Source organism: Corvus moneduloides, chromosome 5, assembly GCF_009650955.1.
Source record: "Corvus moneduloides isolate bCorMon1 chromosome 5, bCorMon1.pri, whole genome shotgun sequence".
Taxonomy (NCBI): Eukaryota; Metazoa; Chordata; class Aves; order Passeriformes; family Corvidae; genus Corvus; species Corvus moneduloides.
Genome location: NC_045480.1, coordinates 63224079 through 63236889, shown reverse-complemented (window position 1 = coordinate 63236889; position 12811 = coordinate 63224079). Strand labels below are relative to the sequence as shown.

The following is a 12811-nucleotide window of genomic DNA, read 5'->3' as shown; positions in this document are numbered from 1 at the left end:
AGTCAGCTGCTGGGCAGTACTGATTTTCAGTTACTCAGAGAAGATTTAATAAGGCCATTACCAACAACAGTGAGGATTTTTCTTCATCCAAGCTTAGAAGCCTGATCACTTTCTGCATAACTGAATAAACTTATTATCTTTCTCATGAAAAAAATCCCACAATCCCCAGTATGAAGCAAGTGCAAAGGCAAGTACAGACAAGGAGCTGACTCACTGAGACAGCACAATTCCTCTGCTCCTGCTCAGAATTTTGCTGAGCAGGAAGAGAGTAGACCCGGTATGACTGTCAGTTTAACAGCTGCTATTCATAGTGTGACCAACAGCTGCAAAACCATGAAGAATCGTGTCATTTTATACATCTGCTGCTCCCTCGGAGGAAATTCTGAGCAACTGCAGACAGGAATGCTGCAGTGGTGGTGGGGGGAAGACTTACAAGGTGCTCATAATGAACATCAGAGAAGAAAACACATGCATAGGCACAGACTAGCCTGATTTCACTGTCACAATTGCCAGTGAAAAGAGGGGAAATAATAGGGGCTTTTCTGAAAGTAAAACAGGCCACAAGAGGATTAACTAGAGTTGCTAACAAACCTGTATTTAACTTAATCCATTAACTGATAAACAATTTGACAAAGCAGAGGGCAACCCTCTCTGTCAAAGTCCTATGTCTGTGTGTGAGGGCCAGCAAGGGGAGCTCCTGGGCCAGTTGCACTCTCTGTGTAGCTCTATAAGGCAAAGAGCTCCACCTGCAGTTAAGAACTTTGATGTCCAAGTCATTGTCAGCACGGTTTTCAATAGTTTTGACCACCTCCCATTTCTTACGATTTCTAATCAGCTCATAACTTTACAGTGTTAAAAGAGCTCACACCACTGCATTATCCCTCCAGGAAACAACTGCAGGCACTTCATTACATACAAAGCTGCCACAGGAATGGCTACAGCAGCAGCAAACTTTTCAGCTACAGTTTTTAATGAGAAATCTTATCCAGAAACTCAGCAGCATACAATCAATGTAGATTAGTTTTGCATCTCTACAAGCAGAAGGAAGAATACAGAAGAAAAATCAGAGTCAGAATGTACCTTCCATCAAAAAAGAAGAATTTGCCCCGGCCATTCTTTTCTCCATGCACAAAGTTTCCTTCAAATCTGTCTGTCGATGAATAGGTTACTGTACAGAATCCATGTGGCAGCCCATCGTCATCTAGATGCCCTGAAATAAAATCCAAACAAAGAGCAACAGAACACAGTAATTATTATACACGATTTCAAACCTGCTCTCATTACGTAGCTGCTTGAAATGCAGTAGCTCCCTAGTACAAAACAGTAATTCAGATCATTGCTGTTAGGAACGGTGATCAGAGATTCTGTACAACTGAAGTTTGTACTTGTGTAACACATAGCTTAAAATAAAAATAAAAGGATAAAAGAAAAGGGATGAGAGACAGGAGAGAGAAGAGAATAATAAGCAAAACTTGTTTCTGAAAGAAACAAGGTTTATATTATTTTAACTTGTATTAATATACATCTTCAAAAGTATAATAATTCTTTATCTAAACATGCCTTTATTGGTGAGAACAGGATAACAAAAGGTTTGATTTTTTTCTTTTGATAAACACAGGCCTTATGATAATGTGGGTGTGCCACCCTGCAGCCATATCCACAGGAATTTAAAGAAACAAAAGTATGTAATATGCATAATGCTGTGCCCCTGCAATATGTCAGTCAACTTGGTATTTAATATTTTAAAGGCTGTTCTCCAGTGCCTTTCCCATGTATTAACTTTATATCCTGCTCCCACCCATAGCTGATACAGTTTTCTCTCCTATAGCTGTTGCACAGGGGGAAAGCAGAGACAACACACTTGGATCCTCACCTGCATGGTTTGTGTTTTACTGAATATAACTGGTCAATTCTACTAAGTTAAAGCATAAGAAGGCTCCTATTGCATCTCTAACTGCCTCTTCAAAGCCAAAGGAAAATGACAGAGAAGTGTTTTAAACGATGGTTATTGCAGGGCTGCTCTCAGCACAGGGACACACCTGGGCAGGTGCTCCCACAGTGACATTTTACCACATATAAATTTTGCATGAAAACTGTCAAATAAAGAACAGCTAACCTATATTTACGTTCTTCCATGCTTCTAACTAAAATATTACCTCTGATTCCCCCAGTTCCCTGGTGACGCATACACAGCCTATTAGAGATCAGTGACAGTATATGCATCCACTTCTTCAGGCTTTGGGTCAAGCTCTTTCCTGACCAAATTTGCCCTAAACTGAAAAGGTTCATCACACATACGGAAAGGCAGAAACAAACTTCAGTGTGAGTGGGACTGAATTACAGCCCAGGCTGATGCAGGCAACAAGAGGCACTTCAGTACTACCAGATCTTGAGTCCTGTGCCCAGAGAGGGAACAAGCTGTGCCAGATTTCATTGAGTATGGAAATGCACCTAGAAAGGTGTACAGGAGAAAATAACAGTGAGGAATCTGAACTCATCCAAGAGCCAGGATTCCCTCCCTCACCCTTCTCTTGCATGCTCCACAGTTTCTCTTGCACCTGCACATGACTGTGCTCTCACTTCAAGTCCCTAGTCCAAATGAGATTGAAAACAGTTAAAAGCTTAAGAAATTAGTAAAACCCATCAAGGCACTGCTTATCAGTTCAAAGTGAGAGAAAATAAGAGTAAAAAGAGAGAGCAAAAGGTGGAAGGAAAAAATCGCTATCACTAAAGGCTTTTAATTATTTTGAGGAGGAACCCTTTAAACAGAAGCTGTTTGTTCCAAAGAGAAGAAAGGCTTTTTTCCCTCCCATTCTGTCAGGACACCCATTTTTGTACAAAGGACAAGTTTTAGCTACATTGAACCACTTATTATTAATGGTTAAATATTAATAACCAATGAATTAATGACCAATTTAAATAAAGGTCAGTAACATTTCTGATGTGGACATCTCTTTTAGACCAAAAACTCTATCAACATTTATAGTTCTAATTAAAAGCCTTTTTAATTAAAAGTTTTATCAATATAGGAAGGGTACACTGCTGTAAGTTAACAAACCCTAAACAATACAGTACCAGGTTCCCCCTCACTACAGTGGCAAAACTTTTATAAAACACTTGGATTTAAAAAATACACTGATAATATTGGTACATTCTAATATTAAAAAAAAAAATACCCAAAGCTATAACAACAAAAAACCCTTGCAACTTTGTTCTCTGTGACTATTCAGCTTTGTCAAGATTTTGCTGGAATGCAAAGCCCAACACAAAAGCTGCCATGCTTGTACGCAGAACACGTCAGGACTTCTGCTCAGCAGGATACAGACTACCTCAGAGATTTAAATGGTCAACTTTGATCCAATGGCGTCTATACAGGGTCTTAAGCTCAGCCACAATACAAAGAATCCAATTATTTTAATGTGCTAGAAGTTTCCCCTTATTTAAAAAAAAAATGGAACCATCCCCCCACCACTGCAACAAAACAAGAAACACAGTCTCTCTTAGCCAACAACATGGGGAAAAAAAGCAATTTCAAGTTTCATAACATAAATACAACTTTTTTTCTGTATGGCTGAGGGGTTCGGCTTTAATTCTGTTTTAGAATTGTAGACTGTAATTCTGATTAAGTCAATGGAAAAAATCCTCATCATTTCATGGGGAGTGTGTTCCACTTTCCTTTCTCACCACTCTCCTCCATTTGCGAAAAATAAAACCCAAAACATCTAACCATATTTTGTAAAACCTCACTTTTGTTGCTTCATTAAGGGTCCCCCAAGATTTCCTCTTAAGCTCAAAAAATGAACTTTTCAAGAAAAGGAATTACCCTAATAGGGGCTAGTTCACAATGGCGTCACTTACTGAAACCACTGATGTACACAAATAAAAAATAAAAGCCCTTTACTGTCAGTATCACTATTACTTAACAGATGACATACAGGATGCATCATCAGTAAAAGATTCTGTCCACAAAGATGCCAGATGGATGTTTGGGAGATAACAACAATAAATCAAACTCCCCCCTACAAAAATAAAAGTGATGATTTCTATGATATTTCTAACTTCCTTTGGGTAAGTGCAAAACCCTATTCAGCCCCAAAGAGCACCCTCCTTCTGTCTTGCTCAGAAAAACACACACATTCATATACACTGCTGAACAAAAGATGCTTTAAAAAATTGTTTCCTTAGCCCATGGAAATGCCAAACAAATCCAGGATACAGCAGAAGACTTTTATCTGTGATATGAGCATGAAAACTATAACTCCTTGCCCCAGACAACTGTAATCCAAACATTCGAGGAGTGGGGACGAAAGGGAGTGGAAAACCACATCTGTTAAGGCACAGGACACATCTCGTTCATAGGAGAGCCTCGCTCCCATCACACCCATGTTCTACACAACAAAGCTTCTCTTTCTGCTCCGACACTACACACCTAGACAATAAATCCAGCTCCGAGCAGCAGCTATTCAGCTCGCATCTGTGGTCAGACTAAGCTGCCGTGCTAGACACCTCCGGAGCAACTCGGTCTGAGGCCTAATCCTTCTGCCACAGGAGACTCACGGCTCACGGCGAACATGGGCATTACCTGCATCTTAGATACCTCCTTACTCCCTGTCCCAACTGCTGAACAGTTTAGATTGCTATTCCAGGCAGGACCACGGTCTCTCTGCGAGGAACCTTTGGGTTCTTTCCCACAGAGATGCTGTGCTTTGTTTCCCTGCTCCCAGACGCCTCACGGGACGACAGTGTGCTGGGGAGCTCCATCCCTGCCTGCTAAGGCTTCCATCAGCAATTCACTTCCTGAGGGCATTTGCCTCTGGGTTTAAAACTCTACAAGGGTTAGTTATCCACACATGAGAAGTGAACTGCACACACACGGTGTATATTAGCTCTAAGGTGGCCCGCTCCACTCCCATACGGATGGCTCCAGCTCTGATGCCCATAGATATGGCAACAGTATCTTTTTGGAGTTACTCTTTCTTTTCCCTTCACCATTTGCACGTATGTGACTGCACGTCTGTCCCTGGGCTTTCCCCAAGGGCGGGCATCCCCATGTCCCTCAGCCGCCGGGGGAAGAACCGGGCACCGGCCGCACCGCCCGGGGAGTGCGGGCTGCAGGCCACCGCCCGCATGGGGGCACAGCAGCGGCAGAAAACCACGGTCACGAGTTATTTTTGACAATAACTGCTGAGCAGCCGCCATCCCCGCGTCCGGGGTGCGGAGCCCCCCGCTGTGGCCGGAACACTCGGCGGCAGAAGGCACCCAAAGCGCCCGCCCGGTACTGGCGCCAGCGTGGCCCCGGCTCCCCCCGGCCCCGCCGCCGGACAAACTCCGCCACGTGCGCGGCCTCGGCCCGTCCGTTGCATAAGCCCGCTGATGTCATGCGCTGCCGCCCGACCCCGGGCGCCCAGCTCCGGCCGCCGCCACCGCCCCGCATCCTCATAGCTCCTGCAGCAGCGCGCGGCGCCGGCGAGCCCCGCTCCCCAAGCCGCGGGACACGCACCTTCCACGATCTCCTCCAACGTCTCCTCGTCGCTGTCCATAGCGGCGGCGACGGGCGCGGGCGAGGCGCAGCCGCGGTACCCCAGGCAGGCGCGCGCGCGGTCTACGCCCCGCCTCCGCCATACTCCCGGGGGAGGGGTCTCGTCCTCGCCCCGCCCTGAGGGCGTATCCGAGCGCGGCCCCGGTGGCCGACGGGGGGACACGGGGGTGTGGTGATCCTGCCCCTCAGGATAATGGAGCGGGGAGCTCCGCGGTGGGCTGGGGTTGGTTCCGTGTCCTCACATATGGCACCGAGGGCACGAGAACACCAGCCCACTCAGCGCTAGTCCTCCAGCGCATTCCGTGCTGTCTATCCTTCGGCCCGGTGACCCCGACTGGCATTGCTGCAGTTCACCTCACAAAGCCGTCCTCGTTGAGGGTCCCTAGCAGCGCCAGGACACCCCTTCTCCCTTCCCACACCATGGACCGCTGACCTTCTGCTCTTACCACAGAATCACAGAATCACAGAATCACGGAATATGCGGAGTTGGAAGGGATCCATCAGGATCATCGAGTCCAAGTCCTGGCCCTGCACAGCAGCATCCCAAAGAATCCCTCTCTGTGCTTAAGAGCACCGTACAAACACTTCTTGAACTCTGTCGGGCTTGGTGCTGTGACACTTCCCTGGGGAGCCTGTTCAACCTGCTCAACTGCTTTGGGTGAAGAACCTTGTCCTGATATCCAGCCTAAACCTTCCCTGACACAGCTTCAGGCTGTTTCCTCGAGTCCTGTCACTGGTCAGGAGAGTGAAGAGATCAGTGCCTGCCCCTCCACTTCCCCTCGTGAGGATGTGGAAGACCACACTGAGGTCTCCCCTCAGTCTTCTCCAGGCTGGACAGACCAAGTGACCTCAGCCACTCCTCACAGACCTTTCCCTCAAGGCCCTTCACCATCCTCGTGGCCCTCCTTTGGACCCTCTCCAATGGCTTAATGTCTTTTTTATATTGTGGCACCCAAAACTGCTCCCAGCGCTGGAGGTGAGGCCGCCCCAGTGCAGAGCAGAGCAGGACAATCCCCTCTCTTGCCCAGCTGTCGATGCTATGCCTGATGTCCCCAGGACACAGCTGGCCCTCTTGGCTGCCAGGGCACCGCTGACTCACATTCAACTTTCCATCAGCCAGGACCCCCAGGTCCCTTTGCACAGCGCTGCTCTCCAGCCTCTCATTCCCCAGTATGTCTGTACATCCTGGGTTGCCCCATCCCAGGTGCAGAATCTGGCCCTTCACTTGTTAAACTTCCTACAATTGATGATTGCTCATCTCTCTAATTTGTTGAGGTCTCTCTGCAGGGCTTCTCTGCCCTTGAGGGAGTTGACAACTCCTCCCAATTTACTGTCATCAGCAAATTTACTTAGTATTCCTTTGAGTTCTGCATCCAGGTCATTAATGAAGACGTTGAAGAGCACAGGACCAAGGATGGAGCCCTGCAGAACCCCACTAGTCACTGGACACCAGCCTGATGTCACCCCATTCCCTATAACCCTTTCTGCCCGACCCGTAAGCCAGTTGCTCACCCATCACATAACACAGTTATCTAGCTGTGTGCTGGACATTTTGTCCCGAAGGATACTGTGAGAGACTGTATCAAAAGAATGGCGCAAGTCCAAAAAGGTTATGTCTACTGGCTTTCCTAGATCAACTAGGCATAGGCAGGTTACCCTGTTGTAGAAGGAAATCGTGTTGGACAAGCAGGACTTCCCCCTCATGGCGCTGAAGGATTTAATTCACAAAACACACAGAATCACACTCTTGGATCTCAGTGTTGCAGGAAGGGTGACAGCCCCAAGCAGAGGGTGCAATTTTGAGGTCTTACCCAGGGGATGTAAGGATGGTGCTTTGTCACCACCATGTCTCAGTGTACTGCAGGGACCTTCCTCTCCACCACAGCTCGACAATATGCAGGGATCACCTTAAAGGAAAGACAGAGTATTTCTAGGTCTTCCAGACAGCTGTCTTGGGAGCACAGGAGGTGTCTCCATCCTACTGGAGGTGACCTAGACAGTCGGGGCTCTGTGAGGAGAGACTGATGGAATGAGGCTTCTTCAGCCTAGAGAAGAGACAGCTTCAGGGGGACCCAGCAGCAGCCCACCAGCACTTACAGCAGTGCTACCTTGAAAACAGGTTCTTCACAGTGCTCCACAGGGAGGACAAAAGACAATGGGAATGACTGAAAACATGACATAAGACATGACATATGGAGAAATTTGCTCCCTCTGAGAACAGCCAAGCAGTGCAGCAGATTGTCCAGAAAGGTTCTGCAGTCTCCATCCTTGGGGGCATTTAAAGACTGACCTATTAAAGCCTCAGCAGCCTGACCTGACCTCAGAGCTGCCCCTGCTGTGAGCAGCAGGCTGTAGTAGGGATCTCTGGGGGTTCCTTCCCACCTGAAGTCTCAGTAAGTCTACGCTGAGTCAGCCACATGCTGCCAGGCAGTGCTGCTTAAGGCAGGGACAGCATCCCACCAGGAAAACAGGACAGCTACAATTTAACAAAACTAAATAATTAGATATGTCTGCAGAGAGAGAATTTGGAAATCTTTGAACAATAGGATAATGAGGTTAGTATTTCACCTAATTGACATGAGAACTTATTAATCTTGACAGTTTTGGGAAGGATTTGATTTTTACAGGAAGCTTGAGCAGAACAGAAGGGCTTGCCTCTGTATCATAGGTGGTTAATTTAACTAAAGGACTGTCAGTTTTGCTGTTTAGGAGAGACGATTATGGTTTAAAGCCCACATACTTAAAAAAATTCTGATCTCAACCCTCCGAAAAGGAAAGAGTAACTATTGAGCACAGTAGGAACCCCTATGCAAAGTACCTGTTTTGTTTCACTAATTGTGAGTCCCTGAAGAGACTAATTCATAATCAGCACATACATAGTGTTGGAGTTATCAAAGGTGATGTGCTTAAGCTGTGAACATACCTAGTAGTCAGAAAGGAGATGAGGCTGTGGGGCTGGAGCTGGAACATGTAGTAGGTACCCCTTTTACTGAAAGATAACAAGAGTTCACGGAATACAACAGAAAGCAAGGAAAAGGGCATGCTGTGACTTACACACACAAAGTGCAAATCAACAGGACCTTTAAACATGGTAGTACAGTGAGTACTCATCAGGATATGAGGCAGCAGCATTCAGACTAAAAGCACACCTTTGGGCCAAAATTGCACAGTAAAAATACTAAAGTTACAAGTTCTCCAAATGTAAGAAATCCCCCTCCAGCTGCAATGTGCCCGGCTCTGTGCACAAGGTCTTCTGCCTTTATCTGCATAACCGCATACTCTTCTTTCACAGGGCCCATGCCTTGCTCTATGATTACAGTGCTGCCTTCTGCCCTGATCATTCCACATACAGCCTCAGGCCTTGCTTATTTTATTTCCTACCCTCCCACTGCATACAAGGGTGACAGTGGTGAGAGCTTCTGCGTTTCCCTCTCTATGGCACCCAGCTTCCTCCCACATTAATTAATATATTTTTGCAGCAGTGATGGCACTAGGCATGTTATCCTGTCTGCAGCAGGAGAACTAAAAGGCTCGGGCTGAAGCTATTAAAGTGTCTGGCAAATATCAAGTGCCGGATTGTTGTCAAGAGCTCTTAGCATTACACAGTGTCTCACATGTTCAAAGTGTAATTTGCATTAACTTCAAATGCAGCTCTAAGAACAGCAGAGCAACCCTAAATGAAAATGCTGATAAACACACTGTTTTAGCATTTCATGTTGGATATTAAGAAGTGGGGGAAAGTTTAACATCAAACTAGGAAAAGCCCACCCACTCATTACCCAAAGCCAGGCTGCTGCAGGAGAGCTCAGCCATCTGCTGAGCTATTCCCCAGTGCTCCTTGTGGAGTGGAATAGAAGTGGCCATCAGCTGCCAACAGTTGGGTTCAGCCAGTGTGTCCACCTTGGGAGCAATCCCTAGCAAACTCTTAGTAGGCTGCAGTGTTTAAGGGTCTCATCAGTTTAGACTTGGCAGACTGCAGAGGCACCTCTAGGCTGGTGTTTAGCTTTATTAACTGTCTAAACAGGCAAGCAGACGTGTTGGGGCTCACAGTGTATCTTCACATCACTAGGCATTGTTCAAGCTTCTTCCAGCTACTAAGACTGGTTGCCTCTTTTATTTTCATCTAAGCAGGGGCTTGATGCTGGCTTGCTCTCCTTAAATGTTAACTCCGCATCCAACAGTCTAATGGTATTATTGTTTATACAATCCCTTGCCTTCCCTATTATTTAATGCCAACCTCTGGGAGGAAAAAAATACCCTAAATCTCCCTGCACTACTCTGACTTTGATAACAATCCTTTAGCAACAAGCTCATAATGAAAGACAGCAGCAAAACACACAGAATAATGTGGTGAGACTGGACATGCAATTTCTGTTCCTTTACTTCCTTTGTATTTCAGTTTGGAAAAGCATTCTCTTTAAACATAAGTTCAAAAGATTGCTAAATACAACAACAAAAAGTATCACAGTGAATCCCAGCTGTGCTCCTAAGCTTACGGAATTAATGCAGGAACTGGTAGCACCAGGACACTGTCACTCATGGGGAGGAGATGGTTGGGCAAGATGTGACTGTTTTCCAAACGGCTGTTGGAGCTGCTTGCTCAAAGCAACTAGAGGATCCAGAGATTTGGTATCTCTGAGATTTGGGAAGATTTTTGCTGGTTTTAAATCAACAAGACAACAAAAAATTATCCCTCATCATCTGCCTTCCTGCCCCTTCCTTACAGTTTCCCCCCTCGTTACTCTTATGATCCTTTTCCCTCCCCTCAGCACTGAGCCCTGCCAGCTCTCTCCCAGGCCCCCGTGTGCCAGGCTCAACTGCCCTTTCTGCCAGAGCTCAGGTCCTGCCACCTCATAGCAAATGGCTTTTGGCACCTCGAAGTAGGACAAGCTTTATTAAGACAGAAAAGGGAATGACTCCTTCCTAAAACTACTTGAAATGCTAAAATAAGGAATAACCCTTTCTACACCCCACACTGTTGCTTATTTAACCTGCAGTGTGTTTACAAGATAGTCTGTTTCTGGAAGGACAGTACTTGAAGGCTTAAATCAAGGCAGAGTGGATTGTTCTTTGGTGATTCCTGACGTGTTCCTTCTGACATTTTAAACAAAAAATGGCTCCTCTAACACATGAAAACTTTTCCATCTTTTTAACAAAGCAGCAATGTAATTTATTAATCCAATTTACATTTAAAACACTGTCATTTTATTCTTATTGCTGAAATTGGTTATCACTGCTCCTTTGTCAGACAGGTTGATATTTCTGGCTAGGGCTGTAACAGCTTGGGTCTCTGCTGAGAGGCTCTAGCATTATGGATATGCTATTATGGATTAAAGTTGCAACTTCAATGGTAGAGGCAGCCATTTATCTCCAATTTTTATAGGAGGCCCCCAAATTCAGGGCTGCTGTGGACTGTCAGGCTCTCAGGGCTGTCTGGGTATGAACACCTTGGGATGGTGGGTTTTACTGGATAGTTGGACAGAAGTTTCCTCTGTTTTTCTGCTGTGGGAGGATCAGAACTACCCCCAATAATGCCACAAAAACTGCTTTTAAAACCCCAGAGACTGGGTAAGTCAAGAACTATCTTATCAAACCCAGGGAGACTCAGAGCTGAAAGAGACAAACATGTCCAAGTTGTTTACCTGGAATGAACACTGAACTATTTCCTTGGGAATGTTTCACTTGATAGACTGACAAAGCTTGAACTTGAATGCCCAATTTTCAAGACACTTCTTTACAGCTGGGCTAATGGAGGCTGGGCTGTTTATTCATGAAGCCTGAACCTTTCTGCAGATAATTTACAACTCCTGTCTCCTCCATGCCTTACTGGCTACTTGAGGTACTTCACCAGGTGCGGTGAATGCCTTTTGCAGGTCAGAATTGTATGAGCAGCCTTAGCTCAAAAACTTGAAGGATTTACGTGGCTGTTTGCCAGTCTATAATCTTAGATGGAGAAATCCAGAGAAAGGATGCTATGGGAAAAAATACATATATGTTCTCAAGTTCTTTCATCATAATATCATAGGATGCTGTCCTGTCCAGCTGTAAAAGGGGAGTGTCCTGGTTTGGGACAAATTTGGAGGAAACGTCTGAAATGAACGTTCTCTGATAGAAGGTAGATTTCAGCAGCCCCTCCCCCACGAGGTTCGGAAAAAATTTTCTCGGAAGAAAGTGAAAAAAACCACCTCTTTGTTTAACAAGCAGGGTGCATGCAGGCACGAGAGAGGGAAGAAAAAACCAAATTAGTAATGTTAAATAATAATAAAACCTCTCGCTGTAGAGAAAACCTGGTAAATTCAGAGTCCTCTCTGTAGGTGTGGCTCTGCTCCCTCCAGAGCTGGGGTGCAGCATTGGCCCCTCTGGGCTGCGGTGTAGGGACTCTCAGTGATGTTGTGGCATTGCTGAACAGTTCCAGAACAAAAAAGAAGCCAAAGTCCCAGTGTGCCGGTTTGGACAAATTTGGAAATATATCCTCTGATAAAAGGCAGGTTACAACCAGCCCTCCCCCACCAGGTTTGGGAAAAAATGAATTTTCCTCAAAGGAAAGTGAAAGAGATAAAAACTATTTATTTAACAATCACACAGGAAAAGAAAAATAATACTAAATAGTAAAACCTCTTGCTCTGCTGAGAGAAACCTGGGAAAATTTCAGAGTTCTTCCATAGTCTCTCTCTCCCCCTCCTTGGAGCTGGGACAGGGTGGTGGGCCCACCTCCAGGGCCAAGGCCTCGGTGGAAAGTCCTCCCAATATATTCTGATGTTGAAACTGTCCAGCAGAGAAGAAGGGAAAAAACTGGAGTCCCAGGAAAACAAAGTTCAACTCTCCGGAGGAAAAGGAGCTGAAAAACTGGCTGAAAGCTGGCTGGAAAGAAAGCAAGCCGGGGTGCTTCCTCCCGCTCCCGCTCCCGCCGCTGCTGTTAGCAGCAAGAGGTGTCCTTGAAAACATGAAAACAAGCTGCAAACTGCTTTGAAAAAGTACACTTTTCTCTCCCCCCTCCCAGGCTCAGTTTAAAGGCATAGAAAGGCACAAAATCAATTTCTGGGCATAGAACAGTGATATGGGATACAACATCATAAAGTCACCCCAAGACACCCAGGAAAACTCCTTGCTTCAGCTAACGAAGAAGCAAACGAATGCACCTCTCTTCCCTGCTGCAGAGCGCCAAGAGCTAGGGAGAAGAGCAAGCGAGTTGTGCTTTTGAACACAGGCCACCGAAAGAATTCCATCGCCTTCGCGCGCCCCCCCCCCCCCCCCCCTTAAACTCATGTCTGG

General features: G+C 46.0%; 1 protein-coding gene across 2 annotated transcripts in view; it reads right to left on the bottom strand.

Moving 5' to 3' along the window:
• The window catches only part of SETD7 (SET domain containing 7, histone lysine methyltransferase), a 29561-nt gene extending 23950 nt beyond the window's left edge, over positions 1-5611 (bottom strand). For both annotated transcript variants that reach the window (XR_004240087.1, XM_032108724.1), the window contains exons 1-2: positions 5501-5611; positions 1081-1210 (exon numbers count right to left, since the gene is read on the bottom strand). Coding sequence is in view for 1 of the 2 variants with exons in the window: in XM_032108724.1 (XP_031964615.1) it covers positions 1081-1210; positions 5501-5540 (170 nt within the window). In the remaining variant the exon portion in view is untranslated. The remainder of the gene's footprint in view (positions 1-1080; positions 1211-5500) is intronic.
• Between the last annotated feature and the right edge of the window lie 7200 nt (positions 5612-12811).